The 17833-nt window shown below is 39.7% G+C and overlaps 1 protein-coding gene across 1 annotated transcript in view; it reads left to right on the top strand.

Annotated features, from left to right (window-relative positions):
- Nucleotides 1-16300, top strand: part of LOC140240376 (histone-lysine N-methyltransferase EHMT2-like) — a 75908-nt gene extending 59608 nt beyond the window's left edge. Inside the window, exon 24 of the mRNA XM_072320146.1 lies at nucleotides 15517-16300. Coding sequence (XP_072176247.1) covers nucleotides 15517-15652 — 136 coding nt within the window. The 3' untranslated portion in view covers nucleotides 15653-16300. The remainder of the gene's footprint in view (nucleotides 1-15516) is intronic.
- Nucleotides 16301-17833: the final 1533 nt, after the last annotated feature.

Below are 17833 nucleotides of genomic sequence, written 5' to 3' on the forward strand. Positions count from 1 at the left end.
CCACCCCAGTTGATATTATGGCTTTCCGCACCAGTTCACATCAAAATTTTTGCCTTTTTTGCCGATCTCTCTCAATGGCAACACTTAAGTCCAATATTGGTGGACTGCGGAGTAAAACACATCATGTGGAACGCCAGACACCCAGCCGGGGTTTTAACCTTTCTCGAGCTGGGCAAGTGCCCCGCCCCCAAATACCACATGTGATGTGTCATTTGGGAGACATTCGTTAGCAACATTACAGGGCATGTTCCGCCGACCAGGTTTGAATCCCAGGAGGTAGTTCGAGGAACAAATATCCGCCTGTTTGTTGATGCAAAAGGGAAAGTGTTGTACTCACCTTTTTTGTTCTTCTTTTCTCTTTAATAGGAGAAGCAAACTTACTAGAGTTGCCAAGTTGTATGTTACATTCAGAGTGACTGTAGTATTTGAGTATACGAACAAGCAAAACAAAAACAATAATGTACATAAAAGAAAAGGTGTAGATTTTGAGATCACACTTTTTTCACTGAATACTGTCACATGTCACAATATGCAAATTTGCTCCAGCCATGATGTCATGCTCAAACTGTCCCATCAAAAAAAAAAAATAATAATAATAATAATAATATTAATAATAAACACTGCGTTTACCTTACCATATTTCAAATATCTGTGCCTCTACCTCAAAGACTGCCAAAGACATCAAATAACAAATGTATTCTCTTAGTTTTTTTATGGTACTTCTGTCAAAAATATTCATTTTTTTTTTCTAATTCAAAAATGAAAGATGCTTGTAGTGTTTAATGCAGCGCATTAATGCAGGAATTGCTTTCAAAAAAAAAAAAAAATATGTTTCATACAGACACTGGTGCAGAGTTCTGAACATTTAACTTGACTCAATTTATGATAAACTGCTGAGATGTATTACATTACTCATAATCCACAAATGGCTGCAGAAAGCTTGAAAAAAGTGAACCCCCTTCCGCTGTGCTGAGAGGATATCCCAATATGCTCGGTTTTCAATTTTCTGTGTATCTCAATTACATTGTAAATGACATCTTTCGCCTTATGGGATTATGCTATACAGGAAGGTAATTTGTCTTCATTGAATGCATTTTTTTTTTTTTTTTTTTGGAATAGTGATCTTTTTCATTTAATAGGATTATGTGCTACTGCAAAGTAATGGGTCCATTTACCTGTGTTGAATGTGGAACTCCTGTACTACGTAGATGAAATTATACATGAATATACACTGGATTAAATGTAGTGCATGCCAAAATTTGAAATAAAAAAAAAGGCAGATGGAAAAGCAACTGGTGGGTAATATGAGAATTTATGACTTCTGTGGATAAGATTAATAGAGCATCACTTCTTGCTTTCACTGTTCCATAAGTAACTTAAATCGTATCGATGAACAGCACAGTCAAGCTTAAAGAGAAAATCCAGCCCAAAGATAAATAAACTTCAAAAGAAAGATAAAAATATTGTTGTTCCCTACAGAATGATACAAAAAAAAAATGACTAAAATCAGATAAGAAGTAAGGAAGATATAACATTTTGAAATTTCACATTTTTTCAGAAAATATTTCTTGACCAGTCCTTATGAATATTCAAATGAGCGAGTTGACGATGTCATGCTCTCACGGCACTGCTGTATGAGTATAAAACTTGGCCCAAAACCACCAAAAAAAAAGAACAAATGTTAACCCATATCCGCTGGTCGTGTAATGCAGTTTAAAGGCTGTTGCTGGAGGAGGCTATTTCACCAACATTCACTAAACTGCCGTCTCAAATTAAAGTGATGTTACCGACACATACGAAAAGAAAGGAAAACTTTATATCAGTTAAAAGAGAAAGTAAAGTACATTTATGAATAATCACATCGCTTATTCAAAAGAAACCACTAATGAAAAATATTCATAGCCTTTATACTGAAAAACAATTATCAGTTTTGAAATCTGTCATAAATGTAAGCTTTGGAATGGTGTATAGGGTATTATGCTTACAAATATGAAGAAATATTGAATAATAACTCAAAGATTTGTGCTCTGCAAATTAGTCTGGTCTATAAACCCATAGATGCTATGGATGGGACTACAATAAAGTAGGCCTGTACATACGCATACAGCAGTGTTCGATCTCACATAGATGTAGACCTATTCTGTCAGCAGCCTGCTGTAAACCTCCGAAGTGTATCCAAATGAAAATATCGGTAACAGGAAGTGATGCAAAGGACTGGGATATCGGGTCAAAGTTCGCAGGCTAAAATGAGCTATGTAAATGGCGTCCTCGTCCAAGCCATTTCTGCTGCAGATTATCTCGTGGATCAGCATTTGCATGAACTACCGGATATTCCGTAGATCTGTGGATGTGGGTTAAACTCTGTGAGAACATGCTCTCATCTGTATTAGCTGAAAAATAGCAATTTTTCCCGCCGATTTCATATATAACATACATTATGTACATGGAAAATTGTGAGGGTATGACATCATCAACTTCTTTAAAGGTACTAGCCTACATTTGTAAACCTGCAGCAATTGGTCTCATAGTTAGCATGGAGTTTGGGTATGATTGCAGTAACACCTGTGCAAAATTTCGTTCCAATTAGTCCATTACTTTCATAAAAATAAATGAAAATGCACCGTATGCATGCGTATAACGCTCGCTAGCTCCGGTCCACGTACGTACTACTTGCATGCGATACATGTGTAAGTTACATGTACGTACTAGTAGCTAGCCCCGGAGACCGCGCCACAAGGCGCGATCCTGGCGGCTACCTCGCAGCTGAGCGGGAGCACAAATAACTGCCACATTCATGGCGACTTCACAAATAAAGCACGGCTAAATTTCTATCATAAACACAGTGACAATTAATACATTACCTTTTCGACTTGGTTTTTCTCACCCATTTATCTAGAAACTGCAAATTTTCTACATTCTTTTAGGAGTAATAAGCGGCCTGCCCTAGTGCAACAGTGGAGAGACTTGCTGCTATATCCATTAGTACGCATTACGCATGCTCTCAATGCACTGCACTGCATGCATGCTGTGCGCCTGTGCAAGTGATTGTGAGTTTCAGTGAGCATCGGTGAGCTGAAGATATTCGCGTTATAAGACAACATTTTCTGCATCATAAGCAATGAAATGCATCAAACAGTCGCCGAAATTAATCATTTAGGTTTAATCGACCCATGTAAGTATTCCTAGTAGTTTTTGTTGAAAAATTAAGGAAATATAGCACCGAAATGGCACCCATTTTGTACAACTCCTCGATCTGAATGCGAAAACGGCACAGCCCCAACGCTGCACGTTGGGGCTGGTCGCAGTTAGTACGTAGCTAGCCCACGCTCGTAATTCGATTTTGGATTGGGTTGACCCGGTTTGAAAATTGATTTTAAAACGATGATTTTCTCTCTTTTATCGAATGGTATAGACAAAGAGCAACAGGTGAGGTATGTTACTGTTATAACTTGTACTTGAAGTCATATTGGACCTGTTTTATGCAGTTTTGATTTTCGTGGGTTTGCAAATGTGGGCTAGTACCTTTAAGGTATATTTTGCTCTACAGTGTTTAGTACATTCTACATCCCTGAAATTGGTCATTTTGAAGATACCAAACCATTATTTACACTGTACTTGTAAATTGTATGAACCTTTAGAATATTAGAATTTAATCTTTTTTTTTTTGGGGGGGGGGGGGGATAAAACCTTTTGAATTTTGGAATAATCAACCTTCAGAATAACAAACCTTAATTATCAGGTCAACCTTAGGAATAGCAAATCTTCTGAATAACAAAATTTACATCATTTTCAAACTAATGAACCTTTGGAATAATGATTCCACACACTCACCCTCACACACACATGTACACAAAATGACCTATTTCAGGGATGTTGGCAATGATGAGAGGAGAGAATTAAGGGAGGGGACATGTCTGGAAGGTAGTTGTCATGGCAACAGAGAATGGAAGAGAGAGAGCGAGGAGATGAGAAGGGGGGGGGGGAGATACTTTCTATCTGGCGGTGGTAATGAGCTCCCAGACTCGTGACCCCCCCTCCGTGACCATCATTAGACATCGTTATGACAGCTCATTACGGGACGATAGTGAGGTGCCTAGAGGGCTCTCTTCTCTCCCGCGCTTTCCCCTCGCCTTTCTCTAGGACCGCTCCGTAATCTTAGCAGAGAACGGGACTGAGTGAACAATTGTGTCAATTTTTTTTTCTCTCTCTCTCTCTCTCTTCTCCCTTTTTCGGGGGGGGGGGGGGGGTGGTAGTTTCTAAAATGGCAGATGTAGAAATAGATTTATGCTTGCCACACATGAGGATATGTGTTCATGTGATATGCACGTGTTTGGGACTGGGTCAAAATTATACATCAAACCGAATACCATCTGCCAGGAGTGAGAACAGGATTTGGTTGTTACCTTTCTCCATGATTCAAAGTCTTGGTTTTGAATTCTATGATTTCTGCTTTTTCATTAAATTATGAATATGCATTGTGTATAAAGGAATGTCATGCTTTTACAGGGAGATACATGTATGTGCAAAAGAATTAAAAAAAAAAACAGATGTCAGTATATCTAATTGTATCAACAGTTATTTCATGAGACTGGAAATCCTCATTTTTTAATAAAGATCTCTCACATTTTTCTTGTAAAGTAAGAATATCTGTCGATTTCCTCTGGAGACGTATCAGTAAATAGAGATGGCAATACATTGTACTAACCCCGGGGCACTCCTTCACAGAATTATATTGTGGGAGGCCTTTAGTCAACAGTGTGGTGTCTCTGTATGATGAAAAAAGATGTACACAAATTTAAGCACCTCTAAAAGTGTCCTATGTTACCAGGAAAAGGATTACTTTTTAACTATAGATGCATACGTGTTCTGTATCTAATTCATACTGGTTTGTGCACTCGCTCGTTTCCAGACTGATCCCATGGTCTTGAAAAAAAAAATGTTTTTCTATGAGTCCGTCCCCATTGTCCCTGTTCCTTCCTTTGTTTTTTCGAAACAACCTTTGCATGGCACATTGTGCATTGGTGATATGAATATGTATGAAACTCAAAATGTTTTTAGCATTTTGACAAGGCCCTTTCACTGTACAGTAGCAAGTGAAGGGGTTCGAGTGAAACGCACCCAGCAGAGAGCGATCGGGCGCCACGTGATGTTGCGCAGCAAGAGTGCCTGGTAAGAAGGCTACACTGCTGCTGGCTAGCACATGTGCACAGGTTTCAAATCTGTAGTACGGAGCAGTTGATGTTCTCACAGATTCCTCTAGACCGAATCATTTAAAGTCATCAGTTTGGACAGAAATAGACTATTGGAGGAATAAAATGTTCAACGTATCCTGTTTTCAATGATTGGACTACATGTGTATATTTGTTCAAATAGTAGAAGCAATTTTTAGTATTTTAGTTGGAATTTAGCCACAATACTACCCTGTGTGAGATCCAGAATCCTATTATCTGCAGCCCAAATGCTTCGCGTTCGGGCTGGTCACAGTTGACATTGTACCCGCTCTGTAGTTAGCGTGACTTTCCCATTGGACTGATGCACATGCTACGAGTGAGTGGGCCTGCTCACTTTACAACTAGGTCAAGTTTTGAAGGGATTCCTATATGCTGACGAAAAAAGCTGGGCAAATTTTTACCTACATGCCTTGGCACATAAAAGGCCATCACAAGGACTGAACAGTGAATTGCAGCATTTTTTTTTTTTTTTTTTTTTTTTTTTTTTTTTTTTGGTGAAACTACACTATTGAGCAAATGCATCCCAAAGAATTAAGTTGCAATAGTTTCAAGCAGTATGTGCGTGTCGTAGCTATTGTAGTCCACATTGACGTGCGCGGAGAAATTACATATCTTTAACACTCCCAGGCACCATTCTATGCTATCTAGCTTATGAGTTTTGTCCTTTCAAAACCTCCATACCCATTTTTCTCCCCTGCCATAGTCAGAGAGCTGCGACCTTGACCATGAAATCATATTTTCTGTACCTGAAAAAAGCCACAGTGACGAGGGGAGATGGTCTTTTCAAGTGGTAAACTGGCATCACCATGACAACACAGCTGAGGATGTGTGTAGCTGGCATCAAGATGGCAATAGAATGTTTCACAGAGAGAGAGGGTTTTCTTTCTCATTGGACTCCATTTGAGAGTGTCGGCATACATTTTTATGCAGCATTGCTAGAGAAATACTGTGGAAGAGTTACTGTGGTGTGTGAGGCTTGAAAGCACAAATTTAATTTTTTCTCTCCCTCTTTTTCAATGGGTGTAGGGAAATTGGGTTGTAATCGCATCTTTCTCTTTCTTTAAAATGTGAAAACATGTTCTCTTCCATGCTATGCTATGTCAGTGGCATCTTCACCTAGATCTTGGACCCTGTTTACAGTGAGTGAAAGGGCCAGGCTCGGCCGCGGCCAAGCCCAGCCTTCCTTTCACTGTAAATGCTCAAAAGGCCAAATGCGGTACCAAAATCAGCCACTCATTTGGCCAAGCTCTATAGGTAGTCTCGGCTGCAGTTCGGCCCGGTCTTTTCTCACTGTTAACGCAAACTGGGCCAAATGCGATACCAAATTACAACCGGCGTGCTGTCAGTAATGATACAGTTTGTTTATTAGCAGAGCGCCACTATGACAAAATATTGAAAGGTGTGAATTAAAAGCCCGGGCCGAGCCCTCCACTGTAGACGGACAGAATTGCGAGGCCGGGTATGGCAATTGAGGCCGGGCTCGGCCCAGCCCTGCACTGTAAACGGGGTCTAGGATTATGGTTGCTGCGAAGAAGAGGATGTAAATGATTTCTGTCTCCTCATTTCTATCGAGTTGAACCTCCTCTCTACCCCCATGGTTTAATCAGGAGGGCAAAAATTTTTCATACACCACTCAAGTAGGCGTCCCATGTTTATACAAGCTACACAAAAAAGTGCAGCATAATGTATGCTCATGACGACATTTTCTGCACCTTTAGAGAGCATTCTTACAAAGTGGTCAGAATCTTAATGAATACCTTTTGATTTATTTTTTCTTAATTTCAGTACCCCTGATATGAGAGCACCATTATGGTAGTACTCTCGCTTAGCAATAAGAATATTTGCGTCCCTGTTTAAAATATGACTTGGTATGCTACTGTGAGCCCTGGTTTCTTCTTGATGAGTTTGTTAGGATACAAAACCAACAATTTGAAAACATCATGAACAAGAAGGTTCATGATGTTTAAAGCAGAGTGTAAAACAGTGTAATCGTGTTGTGTAAAGGTAAGATAAAAATGTTCAATCTGGTGGATAATATTTGAAGAATAATGATGTCTTGGTCTTTATTACACAGGAGAGCCTCAAATGTGTGTTTGTACTGCGTTTGAGAGAAACGCTCAACCATTATTAATACACCAGCATTGACAGACGCCCATATGTACACCCAGGTGATAAGACACACACACAAAGCTGAACCCATTAATTACCCATTCACTAAGCTTTTAAAGAGGTCTGGCACACCTATTAAATCTTATTACACACAGTCACTCAGATGAAACAATAAGTTCATCCAACTCTGAATATGCCCGTGGAGATTCAGCTATTAAATGCCAGTTAAGGAGCTGAACCTTTAGTGCAAATATATAGGGAGTTGCTATGGACCTATTCAATTTTAAAATATTGTAACTTAAACCATCCTTACTGCTCCCAAATAAGAAGAAGATGATTTAATCAGTTATGCAATGAGCTACTCATTGCTATGTCAGTTCATAAATCAACTATTCTCAGGCAAACTTGAAGCCCCACCCCCCCCCCCCATTATGGTTGAAATAGACATTATCAACTATTGAAGACAACATCCGAAACAAACGGGTGTATTAAACTTATGGTAAATGACATCGGGAAATGACTTTAATATCACTAGGGAGCTTTCGCTACAGGACGGGAAGACCAATATGACGCGGAAGCAATCAGCTATGACAGTCCCGGCACTTGGACTCCCGTCCCCATATCTGAACAGTTTCGCTTTCCTGTTCGGACGGAGGCATGAGGACAAGACCAGTGATTGGCTGGCTGAATCCTGCCCAGTATCGGGACCGCACGCTATTTTGGCCGAGAACCATTCTCGTTTTCCCCAGGATGGGGCATTTCTCAGATTTGATCATGGACAGAAGCGAATTTTGCACACGGCTCACTCAACTACCAGCCACGTCGCGCTTGCGAAAGCTTGCTACTAACCCATAGAGGACAGGCTGATCTTTCTACAACACGCATTTCCCTGTAGACACTTGGGCTTTTTTGGCTAGATGCTAAAACTGGAGGGGGTGGATTCCTCATATTTTAGCCTAATTAAAAGCATTGAGAGTCCACTTTTTTGGTTTGCTTGTCTGTTTTAACATATTGAACAATTATACATCATGAAAAATTCCAGAAGTCATTTCAATTCTTATGTATTGTATTGTTTTTTTAGTTTCTTAGGATTTTTTGTTTTTTTACTTAAATGGTTTTGTCATTGTCATTGATCAAGTTATTCATTAATTAACCTCCCTGCAATATACCAGGATTACTGCTCCTGTGTCAGATACAAAGAAAGTTGAAACCTTGGGCTTTTGAAATGCTACTGCATGGAGGTTAGATAAATCCTCTGGTAGCATTCTGATTCCCTCGATTGATCATTCTGTGTTTCCATGCCGGTTATTATCCAGAGATAACATGCGAATCCCTTTACTGTCGTTCTCATTGCAAACAGTTTGAAATTTAGGTCATGATCCAGGGTCGCGTCTCTTTGATTCTTCGTTCTCCATTTTTTTAAAAAATGATCATGACACAAAATGATATGTATTTTGGAATGCAGTGAGAATGATGCTGATATATCAAGTTTCCAAAATACTGTTCTAAATGACTCTTTGCATCTGAATGAAAATTTGCATTTCGAATGTTTTACAAAGATGGAGATTCATCCTTCAGTAGGAGTCGCGAGATGTTTGAAGTCATCGCCTGAACGCTCTCAGGGGCCCGCCTTTTCAAAATACCATCTACAATGTATGGAACCAGGTCATCGTTGACAATAGAACTTCAAAGACTTACCGCAGTATCAGATGTATGTATTATCAAACGCAGACGCTAAAAAAGACAAAACAATGGGTACCTGTAAGTCTTAGACTTTTACCTGATCCACAAAGCATCGGTTGAATAAACATCCCTATATGTCCAGTATATCACACATCATTGCTATACAAACCTCTTTAAGTTTGCCTTTCCTTTGACAGATATGTAAAGCTGCCTTCTAGCAAACAGTGTTGACACGGATTTTAGCCTTGATCATTATGCATGAAATTTTTCTCTCTCTTTTTTTTTTTTTTTTTTTTTTTTTTTTTTGGAGGGGGGGGGGGGGTGGGACAAGAGGTGTGTTTCCAGAATCAAAAGCCGCACTCGTTTACTTCAAAGATTACAATCACAATTTTTTATTTTTTAATCTTTGAAGTTTTAAACTTCGATGATAAGCTTGTAGTTTTAAACTATCATTTGCATCCTCATAACACCTTACATTGAAGATCAAATTTTAGAGCAAGAGTCCCACTCAATTAAACTTCAGAATCGGAAGAAATGCATGCACCTAGCAGATAGCGATAAATCGGATAATGCGCAATAATACAGTAGTGTACAGTACTAATACTATGCACTGGAGGTTGGTCCAGAAGCTGGGGTGGGGGGGGTAGTTTGCAGGCACAAACCCTTGTTGGTTGTAAAGGAGTCTGCGCCAAGACTACTACATGCACCACTTTGGCACTGTCCCATAGGCCCTGTGTTGAAGCTGCTGGAGAGGCTGCAGTGTAGTGGTGCGTGTATTAGTCTTGGCGCATGCAGACTCCTATACGACCAACAAGGGTTTGTGCCTGCAAACTAGGGGGGGGGGGGGGTATAGGGTTCCTGGAGAGGTCACACTAAATTTAAAGTTTGCTGATTATTGTAACCAAACCCTAAGAAAAGATGTCTTGTGGTTCTAATCGTCGATTTATCTGTAAGATTGATGACTTTCGAGTGTGTCTACATGGGACTAAATTACGAGCTAGTCATCAAAGATTGAAACTTTGTCCCAATCTCAAGTTTAGGAACGTCATGTGAACATAACTACAATAGCAACAGTCATAAGAAGAAAAAAAAATGTGACAGCCTTGGGCAAGTTTCAATTTTCCACAAATCTACCTACTCTGCAGAAAATTCTTTGCAATGCAATTTTGGTATTTTTAACATTTTGTGTGTTTATTTTATCTGTTTATAGGAGACCATTTAAAGAAAATAAGGGATGTTAACTATGTTCTGCGCACACTGAAAGCTGACATTCAGAATCGTCTGAAATCCTGCATCCCAAAGTCTTGTACCATAATGGGTTTTCAAAGCCTCGTAATACGACTAACGCATTGTAATACCCGTAGTATTCATTTTTGCGATGATTATTTTCTATATTATCTCTTCTTCTTTTCTACTTTTCATCTATCTATCTGTCTCTTTTGTCATTGACCGCACTCCTCAAATATTTACTTGGACTGATTGAGAATATATCTTGATTGATTTGCCATGTATTTCCCTATAGATATATTTATAACCTACAACTTTCTGAACCAAAAAGCTACTTAATTACCCATCTTACCTGTACTTTATTTCCCATGGTATTCACCAAGAATCGAAATAATCTGTTACTTTACTTAAAATGAAGACTCATTGATTCCAGCGGGTATACTTTGATCTAAAAGTTAATTCTGTGAATAAGGATTTTGATTGAACACTTATTTCATAGCTTGATAATCAGTTCTGCATGGAGATAATTTTCTTAAGTAATGATGTTTTTTTATAGTCCCTGAAACTGATATTTATGATCTATGTTTTGTGCTTGTCAGGCATTCACACTTTAAGGGGAAAAATAAGGCAAAATATTTTGCATCATAAGATTATATAACACCTTCTCCACTAAGTGAAAGTGTTTTCTGCTCAGCATTTGTCTTTTTCATTCATAATGCTAGCATCTTTGAAGTGAAGTTGTGTGGTGTATGATAAATAAAGTCATGTTTATCATGGCAAGATTCATTTGAATGCTACTAGCTGTTAATTAGACATAATGCTCATACTCAGCTTCATCCCCTACACCCATATATTTGAATTATCTCTTCTTAGTGCCTGGTTGCCATTTCTATGACTCTTTCCAGGAATACTGTCATTGTGAGTTGTGATCTTCTAAAGCTGTGAACTTTGCCCCAGCTATTGGTGCATCCCTCTACCTGCCCCCCCCCCCTTTCCTCCTCCTCCTCCCCCCCCCCCCCCACTTTCTCTTCTTCATTCTCATTGACTTTTTATTTCTGAGATCAGTGCACGGGATCAGATTGGTGTTGTCAAGGTCTCGTGTACTTATGTCCCTCTGCAGTTTGTTTGTTTTTTTTTTTTTTTTGACTGCCGAAGATTTCTTGCACAATTGGAGTCGGGCCGTCGCCAAGATGGTGTTTACCCACGATATTGATCCGTGTTCGCGCGTCTGTCCTCTGCTGGCAGGGCGGCCATCGTATAGTCTTTCATTTGCTGAATGGACCCCGGGTTTGAGTTTCATAAATGCATTAATTCACAGAATACGTAGAAGGGGGAAATTACCAAAATGATTAAATTGAAGATTTTATCAGTGAATTTTTAAGTGAGTGTGGCCTTTCACACGTGTATTCATACAGACAAAATTGTTTTAAAAAAAGCAAGTAAGAGCCTGATTATATATGTCTCAAATGCTGGTGACTTAATAGATAGGTATATTTTAAGTCTATATGTATGATGACTGTGTAATGTAATTAAATGTTGAGAAAGAAAGGATGTTTGTGACATTTTAATATGCAGGTCTGCATACCATTCCACAGCATTAGTTTACAAAGTAAAAGAAAAACTTTAAGTGTCTCTTACATTTCTAAATGGATTGAGGTAGATCTTGTTGAAGAGAAAAAAAAGTCTCCATTAATTCCATTAATTTGTATACTAAGTGACAGAAATAGCATTCTGAAATGGATGATATAAAGTTGTCTACTTTTAACCATTTTATTGGATGTAGAATTACAAATTTATCTTGAAGGCATATTATTCTTTGAAATGAATAATGGAAAAAATATTCAGTCAAACCTGTCTATAGCGGCCACCCAAGGGAGACGGAAAAAGTGGCCGTTATAGGCAGGTGAGGTGGCCGCTATAGACAGGTAATCCAGCTTTGTGTGCATTGCTTACATGTGCATGTATCATCGTTGTATCCTTACATCTACGTATGTGTGTACGTATGAACACACCAACCATGCCGGTGCATATGAAATTGTTGCACAGTAGTATGTGTATTGTCTTGAAGAAAGCTTAACACTAGTGCATTATTATGACTGAATGGGGGATGAATACAGCGGTGGCGATCGCTGAAAGCTCAGCTGCCCGCACGGCTACAAAGCAGAAAAACACATTGAATTATCGGCTCGCCTACGGTTCCATTGGGTTTTTGGCCGCTATAGACAGGTTAAAATCTACCGCGGGGAAACAAAATTTGTGGCCGCTGGCCGCGTTAGACAGGTGGCCGCTATACACAGGGTCTTTAACAAGGCTTTTCTCTCGGGGGGATTTTTCAGTGGCCGCTATAGACAGGTGGCCGCTAAGGCAGGTTTGACTGTATAAATTAGCATTTTAATGACTTGCATATATGCATAAATACACCAGGGCTCAACATTTTAGGTGGCCCAGTGGCCCAGGGCACTATGAATTGATTTTAGACTACCAAACATCCAAAATGGTGAACTTTTGCTGACACAATCAGTCCAACTAATATTCAAAATGAGTTGTTTAAATGTTTTATTTCATTTCAGGCCTCTAAATTTCTTTTTTCTAGCCACCAAAATTTTAGATTTTTTTAGATTGTAGTGACCCAAACTGACCACCAGAGTTGTCTACCTATGTATATAATATACACCATATTTGTGTCTAGATGTGTTTGAGTGATTTGACTGAAAACATACGACTAGGTGTAACATATTGCTGTGTGATAATGGCAGGACTTTGGTCTCCTTGCAGAATGCATGAAACATTAAAAAATACTATGGGAGAATATTTCAGTTTGCAAGATTTAAAGTGATTTGATCCCAAATGTGATGAACTGCATGCTTTGTGCATTATGTACAGGTGTACATACGTGATTCGAAGGTATTCGAAGGGGTTCCAATGTGATTTGACCTCAATAGACTATTTTCTGAATTTGCACAAAAGTCTGTGAATGTCATCGATTTGTCATGATGCTGTATTATTTGCATTCATTATGATGCGTTCATGGTGCAAAACTTTGCATGGAAGTGTGCACGCACCCTTTTCGTTCGGTATCTAAAGATGGCGTGTCGCCTCCGTCTGACGTGATAGGCTGCTACCCTTTAAAAGGGACTGGTGGGTTTGTGAGATATGGTGCCCTGTCGGGTAATTTACAGCTGTGTTTGCGATGTCTCAAGGTGTTTGTGTAGAGGCAATCGTTGGCTTTCCTCAAAATAAAAAAAAAAAAAGAAGGGGGGGGGGAGATGAATGGGGGCAAGCAGGAGTTTGGTGGCTTGAGACCCCTCCGCAGCATGAATTATAAAAATGAACCTTTTTTTTTTCTCTCTCTCTCTCTCCTGAACCAGCCTCGCATCATCAGGGCAAGTTCACAACCTTTGGTGTATGTGTAAATGTCTGTGAGGATGGTTTGTGTGTTGTACATGCCTATATTCTGAGTATTTTAATTCATGCATTTATTACTAGAAATATCTCACTCATTCATAGCAGGGACTCTGACCCTGACCCTATTAATGATAAGTTGCAGTAGCATGCAATCGTGTTGTGTGCAGTTAGTGATAGATCAAGATTGAGATCAAAAAGTGATTATCCACCAAATGATTAAACTTGACTTTCCCAAGCTGCCTGAATTCATCTCATGCTGTGACCCCTTCCCCAAGTAAAACCCCCAAGATTGAAAGAAAACACTCTCTAACTGCAAAGTCTGTCGTAAGTTTGAGCCAGAATTTGACTCCTCCTGATTGTGTGGTCATCTAAGCATGAATCATGCGGGAAGGTGCGATTGCCAACGAGTGACTGGCTGCGGCCTTTAAAGAAAGATCTATGTCTGTAACACGTGAACCCTTTTGTAGCCAAATCTTTAACCTGTCTCGGAAGAGTTCAGTGCGACACGCCCCGGCCATGTTTACTCTGGATGAAAAGCCGCCAGTAGAAATCATCAATTTGCTTTGAGCACCGGAGTGATATTACTGCATTGGTCGCCATGACGATGATGATGTTGTAGGGTATCATCAAGGGAAATTTAGGTCCTGGACGGCAAGAGTCTACAGGATTTTCTCTCCCCCTTCCTTTCTTCTCTTTTTCTTAAGCTTAATATTTCATGGGTAGCGTGTTGGCGTAGTGGTGAAGTTATAATAGTTTGAAGTGTAAATAGGGAGAGCTTTGCATTGATAATTGTGTTTAGATACGGTGAGGTATTCTGCGCCGTCCACTGGAAATTACTCTGAGCTATATAGAGTCTGCAGTGTTGCCAAGTGTGCAAAGAGGAAACGGGGCTGAGGCTTTGCTGTGTACCATTTCCTGGCCAGATGGACGCTGTGCTCTAGATTCACTTTGTGTTGTTGTGAGGGGGATGGGAAACCAGCCCTTTGGGGTCAGGAACTTGAACAGCAAAATATCAATGTAATATTGATATCAATGTAATATTAAGGAAAATAAACATATTATATTTATGAGGTAGTTGAATTGTGTCAATATGTTAGCATCATTTTCCTCTTATTTTAAAAATCTTTCCAACAATGAGCATAAATCTTACCAGTCAGGAGTTGCCACTATAAATGAGGGAACAATGTTTGGCAGGTAGCTCATGCAGTATATTTCCGTTCTATACATGAAAGTTACAGTTGATCATGCATTTTCTCTATTTGTCTCCTCTTCAACATTTTTGTTGGTGGTTGGAAATATTTGACATGGAGTCAATCCTCAATGAGTTAAGATTCAGAATGACGTGGTCAACTGTGGCACTGCAGTGGGCATGATCCACTTTTTATTGTATGTTTCATTGCACCTTTGAGGCAGTTTTGAGACAGGTGATGAGAGAGAATGAAGATAAGAGCTTGAAAGACAGAAATTGGAATTGTCCAGCATCAAGTTGATGCAGTGTTTACTTATTTTCCAGTGTTTTCATTTGAGTACAGTGATCATGATGAGATATACTTAAAATGTCTGTAGAGCTTTTCAACTGATAAATGCACCACAATGAGAATTTATCTTTCTTCTTTCCCCACCCCACCTTCTATCCCTATTCTCTTTATCCACTCCATTCCATTCTCAACCATCCCAAACCTTCTTACCTCCTACATCCCACTCCTTCCAACCCACTTTTTACCCCTGTCTTCCGCTCATGCCCCTTACCCCTACATCTTTCAATCAACATTCTACCCAATCTTCCATCCAAATCCCCTCTGACCCCCTCTTTAATACCCCTCTCTATCCCTCCACCCCTCCTCCTTCACATCCGTTACAGGTTTGACTATGGAGACAAGTTCTGGGCCATTAAGAGCAAGTACTTTGTCTGCTGCTGCGGGGCGCCGACCTGCAAGCACAAGGAGCCCAAGAAGTCCCACAGTCTCCTCATGACGGCCCAGCCCAGCTCCAAGTGATGCCTCGGCCACGCCCTGCCACGCCCTGGTCCCCCGCCCCTCATCAGGATCCCATCCCCCTCAACCTACCGCGCCCCATGCCCTGCCGACATGACTCAAGTGAGCTGGTCTCACACACAACAAAATGAACAAGGCTGAGGAGAAGAATACCAAAAACAAAAATGATGAGTGTATAGGTTAGGTGGTAGATATGTTTTCAAAGCACTTTTTATTCTCATTTCCAAGTATTCCAATTTCTATGAAAATAATGATTTTACACACCAATTTTTTAATATCTTCTTTTACTTTTCCTAATTATAGTTAGGCACAAGACTCTGGTATTTGGATTTGTCATCATTTTTGATACTCAACAGAGAGCATTTTAGTAATGCAAGAATGGCTGGGTCAGATTTAAATTTGCACACGATTGAAATGAAATCACACTGTGCCCACGGGATGGACAGAAAACAATTCAGTATTCTCTCGCTTGTCTCTTACATTCTCTTTCTTTCACTGTCAAAAGTCAGAATGTGGAATTTTGTAATCGTTCATTTTCAGTGATGCAAAATATTCTGTCATCTGCATTTCTTGTATGTGGATCCTCCTGTTATATCTCAGTTTTAATGAAGGGGGTATTTAAAGCACCTTATCAAACCATGTTTGGTGTTTTCTCTTTGGTGTTTGATCTACAAATGACAAACACGAACAGTGTATCTTTGCCGTTCCATATACTGTAATGACAAGGCATACTGGTACCAGACTATGACTCCATACAAGGTTATGCAGAGAATACAAAGTTCACACTTGGATTATTATAAACAATTTAGCAACAAATTACAGGATATTTAGTGTGGTTCTAGATGGTATCGTTTGTTGAGAAGCCAGCCATGGCTAGCATGAATTGATGGGTCATGGCTGCAGCATTTTTGTTTGATTGTTTGTTTGTTCATTTGTTTGTTTGCGGTCGGGTTTGTTGTTTGTATTTGTGGTCAGTACCTCATGTTGTTGTGTATATCAGCAACATTAAGGGTGAACTTATTACCAGAAATCATGCACCAGAGCACTCTCTTGGTTGTCACAAGAAATTATTTGCCAGAAAAAAAAAGGGGGGGGGGGGGGGAGTGGAAAAGGTCTTCACACGTCAAGCATAGAAGACTTTGCTTGGTTAAGACACTGTGGTGCTGTACAGTCAAACCTGCCTTTGTGACCACCTGTCTATTGCAGCCACCTGCTGCAAACAACCACAAAAAATCCCCCCAGAAAAGCCATGTTAATGACCCTGTCTGCAGCAATCACCTCTCTATAAAAGCCACTTTTTTCATCTCCCTTGGGTGGCCACCTATGACAGGTTTGACTGTATTTGGGTCTGTGTCTTAGTCACAAGTACGGGGGCGGGGGGGGGGGGGGGGGGGGGGGGCACTGGAGCAATATTTTGTTTGATAGAATTCCCAGTCTCCCATTACACTGTATACTGTTCTCTAACAGAAACAAGAAGTCATAAGCTTGGGGGGGGGGGGGTCAGAATTCATGCTTTGGAAAATCAGCAACACAAACAGCCATGATGACAGATAAAGTATGCAAGGAGAAGATTCCAAAAAAGAAATTTGTTGGTTTCAGTTAAGATTCAGCGCTTTTACAACATGGACAACATTTGCACATCACAGGCAATTGTGATAGTGTTTCTAGATACAGAAGTACTTGTCACAGTAGAAGTTATGACCTCATTTTACCCTCAATTTATTTCCCCATTACAAAGTGAATGGTTTTTGAGCTCCCTCGATTGATGAATACATTTACTTTTTGATTACCAAACTTGAACCACTGAAGGAAACATTTTCAGGATCTTATTAAATAGCGTGCATTCAAGATTGAAAACAACAACGAAAAAGGTATGGAAAGTAATGTATGGTGGCATTAAAGACAAAATTAGTATTAATTGATATTTAAGTGATAGTGTCTACCTCTACTTGATACAAGTTGGTGAATGATGACATTTTCATTTTAATATGTTGATAATATGCAGTAGTGTTATTGTTGTTAGTATTGTCACAGCATTTGTTTACACCACTCGTACGCATGTTCTGTGTTCTTGCACAGAAAATCTCTTACACTATTCTACTGCAGTGTCCCTGTGTTTCGCTGCTTCTATCTTTGGCAGTGTCAGAGCTCAGAGGTGTAATTTGTTTCTTCTCTTTTCACTTT

Source organism: Diadema setosum, chromosome 17, assembly GCF_964275005.1.
Source record: "Diadema setosum chromosome 17, eeDiaSeto1, whole genome shotgun sequence".
Taxonomy (NCBI): Eukaryota; Metazoa; Echinodermata; class Echinoidea; order Diadematoida; family Diadematidae; genus Diadema; species Diadema setosum.